The 18,159-nt window shown below is 48.6% G+C and overlaps 2 protein-coding genes across 3 annotated transcripts; one reads left to right on the forward strand and one right to left on the reverse strand.

The window, feature by feature from the left end:
- The first annotated feature begins 9,045 nt into the window (after positions 1-9,045).
- LOC136459661 (uncharacterized) lies at positions 9,046-13,122 on the forward strand. 2 transcript variants are annotated; one of them, XM_066459503.1, is made up of 15 exons: positions 9,046-9,212; positions 9,655-9,767; positions 9,873-9,981; positions 10,068-10,211; positions 10,579-10,683; positions 10,789-10,872; positions 11,026-11,141; positions 11,216-11,317; positions 11,395-11,508; positions 11,594-11,650; positions 11,724-11,790; positions 11,862-11,915; positions 12,373-12,447; positions 12,535-12,570; positions 12,673-13,122. In XM_066459503.1, the coding sequence occupies exons 2-15, from the start codon at positions 9,739-9,741 to the stop codon at positions 12,784-12,786; spliced, it is 1,206 nt and encodes a 401-aa protein (XP_066315600.1). In that variant the 5' UTR covers positions 9,046-9,212; positions 9,655-9,738; the 3' UTR covers positions 12,787-13,122. The 2 variants fall into 2 exon arrangements, with proteins under 2 accessions (XP_066315600.1, XP_066315601.1); XM_066459504.1 differs by having other exon boundaries at positions 9,876-9,981.
- Positions 13,123-13,440: 318 nt separating this feature from the next.
- On the reverse strand, positions 13,441-15,267 carry LOC136459662 (glycine-rich cell wall structural protein 1.8-like). The gene has a single exon (XM_066459505.1). The coding sequence runs from the start codon at positions 15,179-15,181 to the stop codon at positions 13,703-13,705; it is 1,479 nt and encodes a 492-aa protein (XP_066315602.1). The 5' UTR covers positions 15,182-15,267; the 3' UTR covers positions 13,441-13,702.
- Between the last annotated feature and the right edge of the window lie 2,892 nt (positions 15,268-18,159).

The following is an 18,159-nucleotide window of genomic DNA, read 5'->3' on the forward strand; positions in this document are numbered from 1 at the left end:
TTAGCATGTGATGGGCAGGAGGCAGAGGCTGCCTCGTTGTGCAGAGCTTCTGGGGATGGAGGGATGGTGACTGGGCGCAGTGATGACGGCGACGTGTGAGTTGAGAGCTTCAATGTGGAACTGATCAGAGCATTTGGTGGCGAGTGACGGCGGATTCAACGCTCCTGAATACTAGCACCCATCTCCGTCTTCCGTGTTGGAATGAGACAGCGGCCAAGGGCGATCGCCCAATGCATGCATGCTTATTTATCGTTTCCAGGCCTGTGACTCGGAACCGGCCAAGATGAGCAAGTCGCAGCCTGGTGTTGAGGAGGTGAGAAAAGAACTGTTCAAGATTAGTTTCAGGAGGCACTGACTTGGTAGTGGTAAGAGATCAGAGTCACTGAGTTCCTGACCAGATCACAGGCGTTTCCTCCTGCTGCCCTGAGTCTGCCGTTTGACCGTACTGAGTATGGATGCACCGTCATCACTGACTGACATTCAGCCACTCTACTACTCAGTTTGCACTTGTTTTACTCAGAAGCCAGAACATTGTTACCAGGAAAAAAGTATTGAAATTACAATTTGAAAGCGATGTCACTTGCGATTTGCGAACAGTGCTACACACTGACTAGTCTCAACAATCAACATCCACATGTCGAGACATGAATTGGGTTGGCGCATGCTACAACACATCGGTTTGCTGTTAGGGTGCCGGCCGGTCTGCCTAGGATATGTAGCCGATCTGCAGAACCCTTTTCCTGAGCACGGACGGCCGGCCGAACGGCTGCCTACAGCTCCAGATCGGAGTCGTTGGAGAACAGCGCGCGCTCACGAGCCCTGTCCCGCTGTCCGAGCTCTCGCTCTGGCTCCCGCTCCCCGGCAGGTTAGGCAGAAGCGAACCGGACGAACCAGTGATTCAGTGAACCACCATGCCGTGGCACGTGGCCGTGTCTGCGTGCGTGCGTGCCACGGACGGCCGGTGCCGGTACAAGTAAGTGCTCGATCGCCTGCCGGCCCGGCGCGTTAGTTCGTCGCAGTTGGCATGGAAGGGATCACGGAAAAGGGGTTCCGTTCGTGTGTGGCGCAGCCGATTGTGCCAACCCACCCTTGCTGGATCAGGTGTATCTACAGTGGGAGCCAGGGCATGGAGGCACGAATCGGTGTTGCCATACCTTGGTGTGTTCACGTACCAGCCTGCCATTTCGTTCCGTGTGGTGGATTGCATTTGCATTGCTTGTACTGCTTGCTCGGACAGGTTTCAGTTCTTTGTTCAGTTTGTTCTGTCAGTCAAGAGCCTCTCGCCTGCTGCCGCTGGCGTTTCCTGTGTGGCCATACTCTGCTTTTGGCATAGCCTGTGGAAAAGCGTTCATGCACACAGCGTTTCCTGTGTGCCTTCCCTGTCCCTGGCTACTGCTTCAGATTCGCTGAAGAGGCAAACGCGCACGAGTGCTGAGTTACGGTGTGTTTAGCTGGGTAGGTGAAAACTGTTGAGTGTCATCGGATATGTCGGACGATGTTGGAAGGGGTTTTTGATATTAATAAAAAAATAAATTACAGAATCCATCAGGAAACTATGAGACGAATCTAATGATACTAATTAATCGGTCATTAGCGCATGTGAGTTACTGTAGCACTTAAGGTTTTTTATGGCCTAATTAGGCTTAAAAGATTAGTCTCGCGATTTTGCCGAGAACTGTATAATTATTTTTTTTCGTCTACATTTAGTACTTTATGCATGTGTCCAAACATACTCTTGGAACATGTTAGGGCTTCCGCAATGGCGTGCTGCCTCATCTTCCACGTCCTCATCAAACTGACATGTCACACTCAATAGTGTCTCGTAGATTATCGTATATAGCCCGGTCTGACAAAAGAACGAGACAGCACTTGAGGAGCGCGATGGGGCAAGGAAGCCACTCGATCACCTTTTCTTGGCTGATAAAATAAGGGGACGGTTGGTTCTCTAGTGGCTTCTAAAATTTACGTTATATTAAATATTTAGATACTAATAAAAAATATTAAATATAGATTAATTATAAAATTAATTATATAGATGGAGGTTAGTTTGCGAGACGATTTTTTTAACTTAATTAATCTGTTATTAGCATATGTTACTGTAGCACCACGTTGTCAAATCATAGACTAATTAGGCTTAAAAGATTCGTCTGGTAAATTAGTTGCAAGTTGTGCAATTAATTTCATAATTAATCTATATTTAATATTTCATACATATGTTCAAATATTCGATGTGATATGAATTTTAGAAAGAACTACAGTAACAAAAATGGACATGATGCAGCCTGCTGGATGATGGGATAGGAAGTAGATAGAGGATGACTGCATGCGTTGGGAGACTCTACTGACACATATTGTCCTCAACTCAAGAATGTCTATGTGGACTGCACTTTCTATCTGAGGCTAATATTAGGTATCGCTTCCGTTGGGCATGTCTTCAACTCAAATCACGTCTTGTTTAGTTCACCCCCAAATTTCAAAAAGTTGCTACAGTACCTGTCACATCGAATGTTTGCGGCCCGTGCATGGAGCATTAAATGTAGACGAAAAGAAAAACTAATTGCACAGTTTGGTGGGAAATTGCGAGACGAACGTTTTAAGCCTAATTAGTCAATGTTTGGATACTATTTGCCAAATAAAAACGAAGGTGCTACAGTAGTCCCAAATTCCAAATTTCGCGAACTAAACAAGGGCTCAAAATAAGAAGTAAGAGATTTAAAATTAGTCTCTAACAAAGTATTTATACGGGAGATCTATTTTGGGTTGTCTGAGAGATACAATCTAAATATGGGTATCCTCTCTCCTGAAAACCCATTTACAGAAAGGATTCTTTTTTAGATCTTGTTGTTGGAGAAGATACCAAATAGGTATTGAACCTTTTGCCTGTAGCGCTACCCAAAGTATGAATGTGTCTTGTATTTTAGGTGATGTTGTTGGAGATAGCCTTATGGCCAACTACCCAAGGATGAACCTTGTACATATGGCTTAGAATAATGAGTTAAATACGCTGGCGGCCCTTAAACTTATGTCCCTGTACCATCTAGGTCTATGAACTCTCAAAAACCAAAACCTACCCTCTTAAACTTGTTAAGTCGTGCACCGCAGGTCCATACTCCTTCGAAAGATGCTGACTAGGATTTTTTTTTTTTGCAAAAATCACCCTGCCCTAGTAATCTTCTACCTCCGGTCATCCTTGCCCAGGCTGTTGGAAATGGCAGATCATCCCGTCCCCGTTGGAGACGTACCTCTGCTAGCTACCTAGCTCTTACATGTACTGGATGGCACCTGCAGGTGCCCCGCGAGGCTCGGGCGATTGGCGCCGCGACAAGCTGCTGGCGCTGGCGTTGCACCGCACCATGCTGCCGCTCCTCACCGTGGCGCTGCCCATCTCCCTGTTGTGGGTCACCACCACGGGTTGCGTGGTCAAGCTGCCGGGACAGGACGAGGACGTGGCGGACGCGGCGCAGACGTTCGCCGCGTACGCGGTACGCCTTGGCCAACCTCGCGGTGCTGGTCGTGCTGCACCCGCTGCGCATCTACCTCGGGTCGCAGAACCTGACGGTGCCCATCACAGCGTGCTCCCTCTTCTCGGTGTTGCTCCACGGTCCCGTCCGCAACCTCGTGATCGTGGGCTCCCACCTGGCTAACCCGCGCGTCACCATGGCGTCCATGGGCATCCTCATCCAGGCCACATCGCTCGTCTACTTGCCCTATCCTCGCTGGGCCAGGGCGCGTCCACGTGCGTCAGCCACCAACTAGGCGCGGGCCGCGCCCGTGGGGACGCGGCACACCGCCGGCGCCGCCCTCCCCATCGGTGTGGGCATGGGCCTGGCAACGGCCACCTTCATGGCGTACGTCCGCAGCCACTGGGGCCGCTTTGTTCACGTCGGACATGGACATCCTCTTCCTCACGGCCGTGGCGTTCCCCATCACGGACCTCTGCGAGCTCGGCAACTGTCCATAGACGGCCGGCTGCGGCGTCCTCTGCTGCAGCGTCCGCCCCGCGCATCAACCTGGTGGGCATGCTGGTAGGGGTGGCGCTGGCATTCGGCGCCCGCCTAGGCTTCGCCGACCTGTAGCTTGGCCTCCTCGCAGCGTAGGTCGCCACCGAATCGGACGTCGAGGTCGGACGCGCCAAGGAGCTGACCAACGCCAGCACCACGCCCACCGACAGTGTCGCGATGCTACGCATCACGCGCGCCTCGCCCTTGCGCGTGTACGGCTGGGTCGTCCAGCTCGTGGCGTTCATCCCCGGCGCCAGACCCGTCACGTTCACTGTCAGGCCGTCGGGATGGACTCCTCATCCACCAGCTTGAAGCCTCTCCTGTCGTCCAGCAGCAGCCGCGGCTGGCGTCATGGCTCGGACCGGCATCGCGGACAGCTCCGCTTGCGTTGACGAAGCTCATCGGGCGGCGTGGAGGAAAAGAAAGCCGACGGTCGTGGCGTGCTGGCGTCGAGCAGCTGTGGCGGTGGGTTGGCGTCGAGCGGCCGCAGCGGCTGGCTGGCGTTAGGGCGATGTCGGACGAGTGGCCTAGTGGGCGCTAGCGACCTGCTGGTTTGCCCGGCCGGAGGAGGAGGCCGGCTCGGCCGCTCGGCGACGCGGGCATCGTGGGCCCTTGCATGGGAAGGACTGCTAGAGGTACAAGATTACTACGTAGGGTGGTTTGTGCAAAATTTTATCCTTAGTTAGCACCTCTCGAAGGGTATGGACCTGCGGTGCACGACTCAACAAGTTCAGATGGGCAGATTTTGGTTTTGAGAGTTCGTGGAAATAAATAGCACAGGGCCACAAGTTTAAAGGCCGATCAGCATATAACCATAAAAAATCACATAAATTTAAAACCCATCACTAAATTAAACCACATATAAATTAAAAGCCCATCGCTTCAATTATGGCCGAATCCTTCCTTGTCAGTTCTAACCGAAACCACCCTAGGCTACTAATTGGGTTAATTGGAACATCAATTAGGTTGTACACGTGACTAATTTTGACTAACAGAGCCACAATTGTCCCAACTGATGAATGATTAGCACTAACATAGGTCAATTATTAAATCTTAAAAGAACATTAGGGGTCATGAATTAGCTAGGCTAATCTTGCTCTGGTTCCCAAATGTTAAACTTAATGCTTAATTAAGATCGTGATTATATTAGTCTAAGCCATGAACACCTAATGTGATATTAGCCCATAATTGGAGTTGCCGGGGATGATGACGATGTCCTTGTGGGTGCTGCTGATGACCTCGAGCTTGCTCGATGCAGTAGGCTTGTGACAGTGTCAGAGAGGATATGATGGATGCTGCCATGCTGGGTGCTGGCACTCGATGGATAGGAGTTAGAGATTTGGTTAAGACTTATTAACTAACTTCTCAGAAGGCCTCTCTGTTATCATTTTCGATCATGCGAGCATGGGATCCTAGTGTTGCATTTGGCAGCGCAAAGAGAGCGAACAGGCTTCTTTACTCTGAATCTCCTGACCGTAGTCGGAGTGTGATACGACTTGCAGTCCGACGCCGCCTCGAACATGGACCAGTGGTGTCTCCGGCTTCTATGTGCCTATATAATCTGCTAGCACTCTAGCAGCCAGACTCAGCCGCTAAAATAATCGCGATCTGAGAAAAAAAAAGCACAAGAGATCATATTCGGCCGGTCACAGAGAAGACAATATGTCGCCGCCGCCACGGCAGCAGGAACAACATCATCTCTACTTGGTGCTGGACAATGAATTGGAGGATGGTTACACCAGATGTGTTTGGTTGCTTGATTGCATTGGATAGGACGGTACCATCCATGGATGAGGTGTGTTTGGTTGGGTGATCACTGGAATAAGGAAATCTATAGATAAGGAACATTTCACTCAGATGCTGGATTTCGTGGTCCGAAAAAATCTAGCGGACTAGCTTATCCATGTCTTATAATCCTTGTCATTAGTAAATAAATTAAGAATTATTAGTATGTTATTTTAATACTAAATAATTATGATGGTAGGATTAGTTTTGATACGTGCTAATATGTTGATTAGTGTATGTTTCATGTGCTAATTAGGATATTTAGTGGTGCTAATTAATATATTTTTTAAATTAGTGATTATCATGACAAAAATAGTATTAGTGCATATTTATTAGTGTCTAATTAATTATTATTATTTTTAAATAATAGATATAATTAGTCAACTATTCTATCCCATCCACTTTCGTTCATCCAACCAAATAGAAAAATAGTTTATATCATCTATCCAACAAACATGCATCATGGATATCTTTATCCTAGTATCATGGATGGTCTCCTCGACCCAAAGACACCCAAAATCGACGTAGGCGACTTGGATCCCGACGACACCGACGATCTCGACTCACGCGCACGGGCACTGCTGGACCCTCCGCTGCTCCGCGTGGACGCCGACCGCGGAAGCGCCAGGTGCTTCGTGGCCCACGGCACCAAGATCTTCGCGATGCCGCCCTCGCCCGGGCGCGCTGCCCTTGCCCTGGACACCGTGACCATGGCGATCACCGTCGGCCCCCTGCCAAAAGCCAACGATCAGCAATATTGCTGCTGCAGCTTCGTGGCCGTCGGCGACGGGCTCTACAGCATGGACGAGAGGGAGACGGACTACGGCCCCTGCGACTTTGAGGCACTGCAGTTTGTTGGCAGCAGCAGGTACAGAGGTACTGGTCCTGGAGCAGCGTCCCTTCGCAGCCGCCGTTCGACCCGCTCTTCGTCTGCTGCTACGCGGTGCACCCCGACGGGCGCACCATCTTCTTCTCCGTGGACAGCGAACGCGGAATCGACCCACCTTTCCGCGGGGGTGGGGAACGAACAGGAGGCAAGAACGCCGGGGCCACCTTCTCCTTCGACGTCGAAGCGCTCACGTGGACTTTCCGAGGCTACCGGACCCTGCCCATCTTCGGGCAGGCCCATTACGACGTGGAGCTGGACGCCTGGGTCGGGTTCCACGACGACAGGGGGCGCGTCTGCTGCTGCGACGTCCTGCCGCCCGCCACGGGCGAGGAAGGCGTCGACAGGCAGCCGCAGCCGCCGCCGCGGAAGATCGCGAGCGGCAGGCTCTTCCGCGCCAAGGGCAGGCGGCACAGGGGAGGCGCGCTCGTGTACATGGGCAACAGCACCTTCTGCGTCGTCGAGCGCGTCATGGCGCAGAAGCTTACCAGGGAGCAGCTGAGGAGGCTGGACGGGCCACCGCGCCTGCTGCTCTACGTGCGGACGTTTGGCCTCAAGTACAACAAGAAGGGGCGGCTGCGGGTGGCCACGTGCGGCCGCCGGGCTTGCTGCTATGCATTGCCCCAAGCATCAAGCTGTGAACCAATTTTCATGTCGCTTCGGGAGTTATGGGTATAATAAATTAATTAATAAATAAATACTCCGTAGATCAATTAATTTTGTTGCTTCGGAAAAAGGTAGCTCAACTATGTTTTTAGAAAAAAAAATATGGGAGTTGCTTATATGCTACTCCCTTCCTTAGTACAGAAATTTTCAAGAATGCAATTTTATAATAGTGCTATGTTAAAGTATGTTACAAATTTGATCAATATATAAAAACACTAATACTTATTGTACTAAACAGGTACAATTAGAATTGTTACAAAACATACTTTTTATAATATTTCAATTTGAAGCCAAACATGTTGGGTATTATTTTCTATAAAATTAGCAAATTTAAGATATTTTGATTTTGACCATCTAGAAGAAGATTCTTAGCCACACCAAAAGAGATAGTATATGTGCTTTCTTTATCGAAATACTATCCTGCGTATAAAAACGCTTATAATTTTCGTGGGCGTAGAAACGCTGCCAGATTTAGAGTAAAACAGAAGACTATCTTTTCTTTATTAAAAAAACAGGAAACTATCTGAAATATGTCATTTTCGTGGACATAGAAACGCGGCTAAGGCTTGTTTGGTTTTTTTTTTACCCTGAAGTGCCGAGTAAAACTTTGGGCTTGCCCCGGTAATTTGGCATGCACTTGGATCTGAGCCAAAATTTGGCAAGGCCAATGAGGCTCCTGTTCGCTTGACTTATAAGTCGTACTTTTTCAGTAAATAAATAATATTTTTCTCTTACAATAAATCAGCCGATGGTACTTTCAGTCTTCTCTCACAACAAATCATCCAACAATACTTTCAGCCACGGCTTATGAGCCAAACGTACAGGACAGAGATTTTAGCCTGCCAGTCTACAGCTAACAGGGAAGTAGGTGTAGTGCGACTACGAATGGATGCGTGCAGCTGAGAGGACAGGCGGATGGATAACGTGCTGGTGACAAGGTGGTCTCTGATTTGATGGGCCTTTCTGTTTTTATGACCTATCTATCTATCTATCTATCTAGACCATATGTCTCTAATTTCTTATCTTTTTCTAAGATAATAATATATAAACGTGTAAAACGCCTTGCAAATGCCTAAACACGTCTAGACTCGCTTAAGCTCTATGTGGAGGGTGATCGATTAGTTAGCGCTTAAGAGCATCTCAAGAGTTGCTAAACTAATAGATTTAGCAAGCTAACAAAAGAAAATAAAACCTTAAATTTTGTCCTTCTCTAACAGTCTTCTATAATGACTTTCTAAACAATTTTATATTGGGAACCCCAAACTATTACCAAACCTTTTTTATTAGTTTCTTTGTCTCTTGCCACATTCTCATCTAGAACCCTTTATTTTTTTAATTTACTCATGCCTCTAATTTACTCAGTAGAAAAATGACAGAGGGAGAGTGGATACAGAGTTTATCTCGATCGTGGAAACTTATGCGTTGAAGAGAATATTTGACATTTTTATTTTTTAATTAAAAATCTTTTACCAAACTATTGGAGAACACTTTTTTCTCTTTTTATATAAAAAATTAAAATAGAGAGTTGTTTTATGAAACACCTAGAGATGCTCAGCCTTGAATTTGACAATGATCAAAACTTGGCTCTGGCCAGCTAACGGCAGAGCCTTGTTAGCTTCGCTAAAAAGACGAGCTGAAAAGCAGTTGATTTGGTGCTAAAGAAAAAAGTTGGGTCGCGTCTAGCTCTGCCTCAGGCCGAAAAGAACCGGTCCCAGTCTGCAGGGTTTCGCCTGCGGCACTGGCATTGTGTTCTCTCCTGCTCCGCTCCCCCACGCGTGCTCTCTCTCTCTCTCTCTCGTGGCGACGACTGGGCGGCCGCCGCCGCCGTCCTATGCCACCGTCAGGTCTTCGCCGGCGACAAACACCACCACCAGGTGCGTCCACCCCTTCTCATCCGTTCCTGTTTCGCGAAACCGAGCATCCAAACCCTAACTTCTATTTATATTCGGATCTGATCTAATTCCATGTGTATACATGTGTTATGCCAACTAAATTTCGACTTTTTTTGTGGCAAAAATGGTCGGCTGTACATGTGTAAACCCATGTCCTTTTACTGCGACCGCCTCTACTTGATTTCAAACTGTGGGTTTGGAACAAGCATGTGGTTGAATGGTTGCATTGTAATGTACTTTGATGATTGAAAATGGAACTATGCTGCAAAGTCAGTTCTTTGCTAATATATCTAGAGAAGGGCATACTATATTTACTGTAGGGTTCATATCTGTGTCATATTCATCTTAATCAGCACTTCTTTTCTCAATGTGCTACTTCCATGCTAGGAGCTCTGACTTATTGTCTTCTATGAATATGACACAGCCACAAAAGCTTCAGTTGTGACAGTGCTGGTACCATTCTGCCAACAAGTTCCTTTGCCACAAAAAGATAACACTCACATCTCTCATGGCAAAGCCTGGAATTTTAGGCCGCAGGTATGTTCATTGCTTAGAGTTTATGTATTGCTATTCTGTCTAGCAACAAGAGAATGATTTTTAGGTTCCCATTCATACAAATCACTATTCGATCTCAATCTTCAGCAGCGCACAGAAATCAAATGAGGGCATGCGAATCATATTCTCAGCAGTTGTTGGTGTTATGCTAGGGTACTTGTTTGGCATTTCCTTCCCCACAGTTAATATAACAAAGGTAAAATGGATAATTTCCTTCTCTTGCCTTCTTCTGCAACATGATCTGCGTAGAGGAAAAAAAATCTTGACGGCTGCATTTTGCAGCTTCACTTCCCTTCTAGCATTATCTCCTATATTGAGGACAGAAACTCTGGCATCACAACCCAAACATTATTGAATCATGCATGGACATCTGCAGCTACTCATAAGAAGAACAATTCAGCTTCTAATTCTGATGAAATTCCTAAGGTACCTTGCCTGGCTTAATGACTTGTAGTTCCAGTGGTCTATGCACTGGCACTAGTTTTGTGAGTTATGTCCTGCTTTTGCTATTGTTTCTATGTATATATATTGTGGTCAGTGTCTTCTGGACCTGTAGTTTTACTTGTGTATTTCTGATGCATGGTGTGTGAGTATGAAGTTATAGAATTCACATGAATGCTTTAAACCTAGGAATTATGCCTACATTGTCCTTCACTTGTTAGCGCGGTTCAATTTATACCCTTTATGAAGTATATGAAATAATGAACCGAAGGGGTGGTTTCTTATATATGAAAACTGCATTTCCATTTCTGTACCTTTTATTTTTTCTGTTTAATTATCACAATAATTTCAGATTTATGTTCCAACAAACCCTAAAGGTGCTGAAAGGCTTCCACCAGGCATTGTAGTGTCTGAAACAGACCTTTATCTCCGGAGATTGTGGGGTGAACCTAGTGAGGTTGGTTTCTATAGTTGATACTTTTTTCAGTATTATATCAAATGATGCCCTCAAACGGAGTTGTTTATTTTGTTGTTCAATATCTGAAATATAGCATACCACCAGGATCTTACTAGCAAACCAAGATACCTTGTTACATTTACAGTTGGATACTCTCAAAAGGCAAACATTGATGCAGCAGTGAGAAAGGTAAGACATCTAACATGCTTAAAATGTGTGAGGAATGAATACTACAACTGATGCTGTTCAATTGATAATGCATCCTCATGAAGTAGTCAGTAGTCACTGTGTTCAAATATGAAAAGATTGTAATTTTTTCAGATTTATATGTCTTCTCTACAGTTTTCAGAAAACTTCACAATTATGTTGTTCCATTATGATGATCGGATAACTGAGTGGGATGAATTTGAGTGGTCAAAAAGGGCCATCCATGTGAGTGTCAGAAAGCAGACTAAATGGTGAGTTGTGCTTTTATGTGTTTGCCACACATTTGGCCATCAAAGGTTAAAAACTTACTTCTCGTTTACCCAAGGTGGTATGCCAAGCGATTTCTACATCCTGACATTGTTGCCCGTTATGACTACATATTTATCTGGGATGAAGATCTTGGTGTTGAACACTTTAATGCAGAGGCGTAAGCAGCAGCTCATCCTTGTTGGTTTTTTTAATGGTGTTCCCTTGGGAAAGTTAATCTCAAAGCATTTTCTTCAGGTACATTGGGCTTGTTAGGAAGCATGGGCTTGAGATCTCTCAGCCTGGTTTGGAGCCTGATAAAGGTCTGACATGGCAAATGACTAAAAGAAGAGGTGATCAGGAAGTCCACAAGTGAGACATCCCTATATTGCTTTTCTAATGTTTAGTACTGAGACATCCCTATATTGGTTTCTGGAATGATATATCGCTTTTTCAGAGTAACTGAGGAGAGGCCTGGCTGGTGTAGCGACCCCCATCTGCCACCATGTGCAGCGTAGGAGTGCAATCATTTATTAGATTATTTGCTTGTTGAAATTTCTGTTTTTCACATCTAATTTGATATGCAGATTTGTTGAAATTATGGCAACTGTGTTCTCAAGGGATGCATGGCGCTGTGTATGGCATATGATTCAGGTGGAGTGGTGTTACCTTCTGTTCTCTTAGCTTCATTTGAAGTATGTATTCTTATAAATTGTTTTCTGCAGAACGACTTGGTCCATGGATGGGGTCTTGATTTTGCTCTTAGGAAATGTGTGGAGGTATATTGATTATCGATATTACTCTGATGAATTGAATTCTACATGAATACTATCTTGCATAGTTGTAGGATACTTTGGATTGCTTGTTGCATAGAATGAGTATTTTTTACTTTAGTTCCTTTGGGGATCATGGAGTGGCCAGGCGTGATATATCGTTGGGGAATGGGGGTCGTTAGGAAAGGGTGGGAGTTAAGTTGGGTAGACAGGTAGTAGAGATAAGAGGATGTGGTAAGGTATAGTGGATAAATAGAAGCTGGTTTCAATTTCAGATGTGGTGGGACTCGTGGGGAGAGAATTTCATTGCCACATTCTTGGCTAATGCACATATACTGATATACCATTATACCAAGCATTTTAATACCATCCACAACCTGAGTTTCCCCCTCTTTACATGCTATCCACAACCAGTCATGTTTTACTGATCGAGGATTCTCTTATTTGATCTTATGTTAAACAGCCAGCCCATGAGAAAATTGGAGTCGTTGATTCCCAGTGGATTGTTCATCAAGTCGTCCCATCGCTTGGTAACCAGGTATGCTAGACTATTAGTATCACCTCATTTTGTGCATGGTCCTGTAGCATCGGTGAATTCTGATCCTGTAGCATCCATTCCTGTCAGGGCAAGGCAGAGAATGGAAAAGCGCCATGGGAAGGGGTAAGCTAACTAACAATTACTAATTTTACATATTTTGCACTTCTCGTACTGTTTGCCGTGGAATGCATAAAGGATTTTATCTTTCTGTTTTGTCTGTTCCAGGTTAGAGCACGCTGTCGTAAAGAATGGGGGATATTTCAAACAAGGTTGACAGATGCTGAGAAAGCATATTACTTGGCGCATGGGATCACACCACCAAAATCGACAGTAGCTTAGATGCATGCCTGCATACAGGCACCTCGCGAGTCATATGGCAAGGTTTGTGCTTCGTGAACCTGGCGCCTGCCTGTCTGATAAGTAACTGACTCTGTAGGGATGCAGCACCAAGGCCAGATTTGTACAGGATCAATCTCCTTTCTACTCTTCTTAGTCTTTCACTTGTTTTTTTTCCTCTGTACGAGAGTAGCTCTTATGTAAGTAGCCTAGCACGATTTCGGAGATACTCTTTTTTGTCTTATTGGCCAAATGCAGTATCGATACTGTCATTTCTTTTTCCTTGTTTTAACATACAAATGATTGCGTTGGAACAGCTCTTGTTCTTTCAGTACCTTATTTTCATTGCTTAGCCAGATATGTTTGTCCTGCCAAGGCAAGCCATGTTTGATTGTTTAAATTGTGTTGTATGTAGTCATCTGTGTGATCTAGTTGAGGTTTTACGTTTCTAGTAGAAAGTAGTAGAGTTGAGAATATTTTATTTTTGTGGCCATTGGTTTGTGCAAATTTACATTATCTAATATGATTAAATCTAGTGTGCTAGCAGCTAGCTAATGCTGTATTATGCTTGCTTTGAGCAGTGTGCAGGACTGATCTATGCGGACAACTAAACATGGATAAACTGCACAAGTCTGAATATATATAGGATAATATAAGTTTAGTCAGAATACATATTAATATAGACAGCCAAACATGCTCACAACAAAAGTACAAAACAGCTATCAGTGTTTCATCATCATACATTATTATCCCAAGGTGGCATTAAGTACTACATCTTATTTTTAGATATTTCGATTGTTGCATCAGCAACCACAAGATCCACCAAGTAGCGGCATAGGCCTGTCTATATATACCACACGGCATACGAATATAGGAAGACATAGGTATAGGTACGTGCATCTGGTACTGTATCAGAGCGTTACGCGCCGTAGCGAAGGAGGTGGCGGTTCTTGATCGGGGAGCACGTAGCGTAGCCGCCGCCGCCGCCGGTGTACTGGACGGTGCTCTGGTACGACTCAGAGCGGCGCCCGCCGTCCTCGCGGGTCTCGTACGACTCGTAGCGGCGCACGTCCCCGAGGTTGCCAGCCCCGTGCTTCTCCTGCTTGTACGCCCCGTAGCTGTGCTGCACGCCGCCGCGCGGCGGGAACGCCTCCTCGCAGTCGCTCTCGTCGCTCTCGCTCTCAGTCTCACTATGGTACACGTCCTGCATGTAGCCGTGCTTCTGAACGGCGGCGGCGCCACCACCGTAGTGAGCGCCATATCCTCCGGCGCCAGTTCCGCCGTACGACTCCTGGTACTGGTAGCCGGTCTTCTTCACTTTGCCACCGGCGGTGGCTCCGCCGTACCCGTACGCATCTTTCTGGTAGCCGTACTGCTGCATGGCGCCACCACCGCCGTAGTGAGCGCCGTATCCTCCTACGTCAGTTCCGCCGTACGCCTCCTGGTACTGGTAGCCGTTCTTCACTTTGCCACCGGCGGCGGCTGTGGCGGCGCCGTACCCGTACGCATCTTTCTGGTAGCCGTGCTGCTGCACGGCGCCACCGCCGTAGTGAGCGCCGTACCCTGCCGCGTCGACGGCGGCTTCCCCGTACCCGTACACCTTCTGCTGGGAGCCGTTCATCTTACTAGCAGCGTCCTTGTGCTTGTAGGCCTGCTGCTGCACGGCGGCACCGATGGCGCCCCCGTACGCGGCCTGCTGGTCGTAGGCGTACGTCTGCACGGCGGCACCGGCACCACCGTGGTGCGCGCCGTAGCCGGCGTCGCTCTCCCCGCACGCCTCCTGCGTGTAGCTGTAGCCTTGCTTCTTCCCGCCGGCGCCGGCGCCGTAGTGGGCGCCGCCGTACCCTGCAGCAGCCTCGGTCTCCCCGTACGCCTCCTGCTTGTAGTTGTAGCCTTGCTTCTTCCCGCCGGCGCCACCGCCGTAGTGGGCGCCGCCGTACCCTGCAGCAGCCTCGGTCTCCCCGTAAGCCTCCTGCTTGTAGCCATAGCCCTGCTTCTTCACGGCGGCGGCGCCACCGCCGTAGTGGGCACCGTACTCCGCGTCGATTACTTCGCCGTACTTCTCCTCCTTGTACTCGTCGTGCTTTTTCATGGCAGCAGCTCCGTACTTCTCCTCCTCCTCCTCCTTGAAGGAGTGCTTCTGCACGGCCACGCCGCCGTTGTACGCTTCGTCGTGCTCCTCGAACGCCTCCACCTTGCAGGCCTGTTTCTGCACGCCGCCTGCGTCGCCGGCGCCGTAGCAGGGCTTGTCGTTGACGGTCATGCGGTTGATCTCCGTGACGACGGTGGTCACGGACTCGCTGTTCTGGCGGTGGTAGTTCATCTGGGGCTTGCTGTTGCCGTAACCGTAGCCGTAGCCGTAGCCGTAGCCATTGCCACACTTCACAAGCGAATCCATGCTCACAGTAGGAGCACGACGGTGAGCTGTGTGCTTACTCTGGCGGTGCCTTGGGTTTGCGTTCGTATGGATCAGCGATTAGCCTGCTTTATAGGCGCCGTGGCGAGAACGAGAGAGAGGCTGAGAGCATCTGTGCCCGATGGACACCTCTTGCCGGTGGTGGCGTGGTGCAGGTGCAGGATCGGCAAGCAATGGATATGTGCTCGATCCGTTGGTTACTCGCTTTATATCTAAACTGGCATCTTGAAATTGTTCGATCGAACCAGACAAGGTTGCGTGCCAGTGTGAATCTTTCGATTTCTATAATAAATCAAGGAAATCAAAGGCAAGTGCTTATGGTCCAAATAGCAATCAGGTGGGCGCTCATGAAGAAAAAGTTTGGCTCTGTTCTGCTCCACAGTGTAAAGCTAATGCTCGTTGAGGCAATCTTTCACCGCACTGCGCTTGACCATATATGATCAAGGCATCTATATACATTAATACAATAATAACGTGTGGAGTGAGGACGCATCGCGCATATACTGCGATCATTATTTTCTATAAAGCTAATGAAGATCCTATTCGCGTGCCAAACTTGATGGCCTCCTTGTTCCTCGAGGCTTTTACATACGTGTCATTAAAAAAATTTTGAAATTACGCACAGACCATTAAAAAAGTTAAGATCCCACGAGTGTCATCGTAACTTTTTTTTGCATTCCAAGCTATTCCGTCCGTTTTTCTATTTAACGGTGTCAAACAGACAGGTAAAATGACCATTTTACCCTATAGCGGGGTCCGTTTGTCAGCAACCCAAACTTTCTCTTTCTGTCTCTCTTTCTCTTGCGCCTCCATTCCGCGCTCCCCATGCTCTTGCTCGTCGTCGCGGCGCTGGCGGTGCGGGCGGGGGCCGACGACCTCGCGAGCGACGCGCGGGAGCTCCTGGCGTTCCGTGACGTCGTGGGGCGGCGCATGGCGAGGAACGCCTCGGACGCCGTGGGCGCGTGCTCGTGGACGGGGTCTCCTGCGAGAACGGCCGCGTGGCGGTGCTGCAGCTCCTCGGGGCAACGCTCTCGGGGGCGGTCCCCGCGGGGACGCTGGGGAACTTGACGGCGCTCCACACGCTCAGCCTCCGCATCAATGGGCTCTCCGGCGCGCTCTCGGCCGACCTCGCCTCTGCCGCCGTGCTTCAGAACGTCTTCCTCAACGGGAACAGGCTGTCGGGCAGGTTCCCGCAGGTGATTCTCGTGCTCCTGGGGCTTGTCAGGCTCTCGCTCAGCAGGAACGACCTGTCGAGGCCCATCCCGGCGGAGTCGGCATCCTCACGCACCTTAGGGTCCTGCTCCTTGAGAATAATCGCTTCTCCGACGAGATTTCGGATGTGAAGCTACCGCCACTGCAGCAGTTCAATGTTTCGTTCAAGCAGCTGAACGGATCCATCCCGGCCTCACTTCGGTCGCAGCCGCGTTCCGCGTTCCTGGGGACGGGTTTGTGCGGCGGGCCCTTGGGGCCTTGCCCTGGCGAGGTTTCCCCTTCCCCTGCTCTAGCGGGGCGGACACCGTCGCCGACGCCTGTTCCCAGTGGCGGTGGCGACGGCAGTAGCGGCGGCACCAACGGTGGAAGTGGGGGAGAAAGTGGCCATAAGAGCAAGAAGCTCTCCAATGGTGCCATTGCCGGAATCGCTGTAGGCTCCGACTTGGGCGCCGCACTTCTCCTCTTCCTCCTCGTCTGCCTCTGTCATAGGCTGAGCTCGTCATCTTCTCCGCCATCGACGACCTGCTCGCCAAGATCGGACGCCGCGAGCGTGCTCAGGGGGAGCTCTGCCCAGTCACCACGGGTGCGCTTGGAGGGCAGCTCTGCCCCGGCCGCGTGCGGGCGCGGGCGTAGGCGAGCTCTGCCCAGCCGCCACGGACGCGCGTGCGGAGGAGCTCCGCCCAGCCGCTACGAGCGCGAGCGCGGGCGAGCAAGCTCCACCCCGGCATCGGCGCGGCGCGCGGCGAGGAGGAAGGTAGAGCCGGGTCACTCACAGTTTGGCCCCACTAGACAGAGAGAGATAGAAGCAAGAGGATAGGATAAGAGAATGGTATTTTGGACGTTTACATTGATCGGCCCTATATGTAAGGGCAGCCAAATGGTAAAAAACAAACAGAACACAGACGTAATGGTTTGGAGAGCAAATAAGTTCAGAACAATGGCACTCGTGGGAGCTCAACTTTTTTAATGACTCGTGCGTAATTGTAAACTTTTTTAATGGCACACAGGTAAAAGCCTCTTTTTCGTTAGCTTGCGTAGCGCAACAGCTGATCATCTCTCGTCTTATAGTAGCAGTAGTAGCATCGAATGATTTGATACCATGGATGGATTATTCTACGTTTGTCACATGATGGTACTCTTAATGGAAACGGGGATCCCGATCTTCCGTCAGGTAGAGGTAACTATCGTTGTGGCGGAGAATGACACACCGATCCGGCTTCAGATCAAAAGATCGAACCCCGCAATCTTAGCACCACAACTCCTCTGGTTATCAACCAAGACACGAATCCGGTTGACCTCGCCAAGAAGGCTAATCCCTGCCTGCGTAATGAAGAACACAAGCAAGAACAAGAAAGAAAGCAACCAAATTGCAGATGAATGATTAATCTCACGAAGTTGGGGTCTCATAAACCGATGAACGGCGAAACTGTTCTTGACAGATTAATCTAAGCAAAACCCAAAACCTAATGATAGCGGCGGCGTATGATTATAAAGGTCTTAGGGTCATCGCCTACCTTGGACACGCCCCCTAATGGGCTCAAACACGATACACGGTCCATCGGACCAAAAGACGGTGTCGCAGCACCCTGGCAGATTCTGAACACTGACTTGTTTCGACGATTTCTGTTGATTCTGGAGGCCTTTTGACGTGAGACCACTTGGATTGGCTTTCTTATCAAATTAGCTTTCTAACCATATGTGGATAGTTAAAAACGGAGTCCGGATGCGTCCTGGGTGACCAGTTTAAG

The sequence above is a fragment of the Miscanthus floridulus genome, chromosome 6 (assembly GCF_019320115.1).
Source record: "Miscanthus floridulus cultivar M001 chromosome 6, ASM1932011v1, whole genome shotgun sequence".
In the NCBI taxonomy this organism is placed as follows: Eukaryota; Viridiplantae; Streptophyta; class Magnoliopsida; order Poales; family Poaceae; genus Miscanthus; species Miscanthus floridulus.

Bases quoted from the DNA above. Each gene is read 5' to 3' on its own strand.
- LOC136459661 (XM_066459503.1), top strand. From the start codon at position 9,739: ATGGCAAAGCCTGGAATTTTAGGCCGCAG. The intron at 9,982-10,067 runs GTAAAATGGATA...TGCATTTTGCAG, and splicing joins CCACAGTTAATATAACAAAG to CTTCACTTCCCTTCTAGCAT. The intron at 11,142-11,215 runs GTGAGTTGTGCT...CGTTTACCCAAG, and splicing joins GTCAGAAAGCAGACTAAATG to GTGGTATGCCAAGCGATTTC.
- LOC136459662 (XM_066459505.1), bottom strand. From the start codon at position 15,181: ATGGATTCGCTTGTGAAGTGTGGCAATGGCTACGGCTACGGCTACGGC.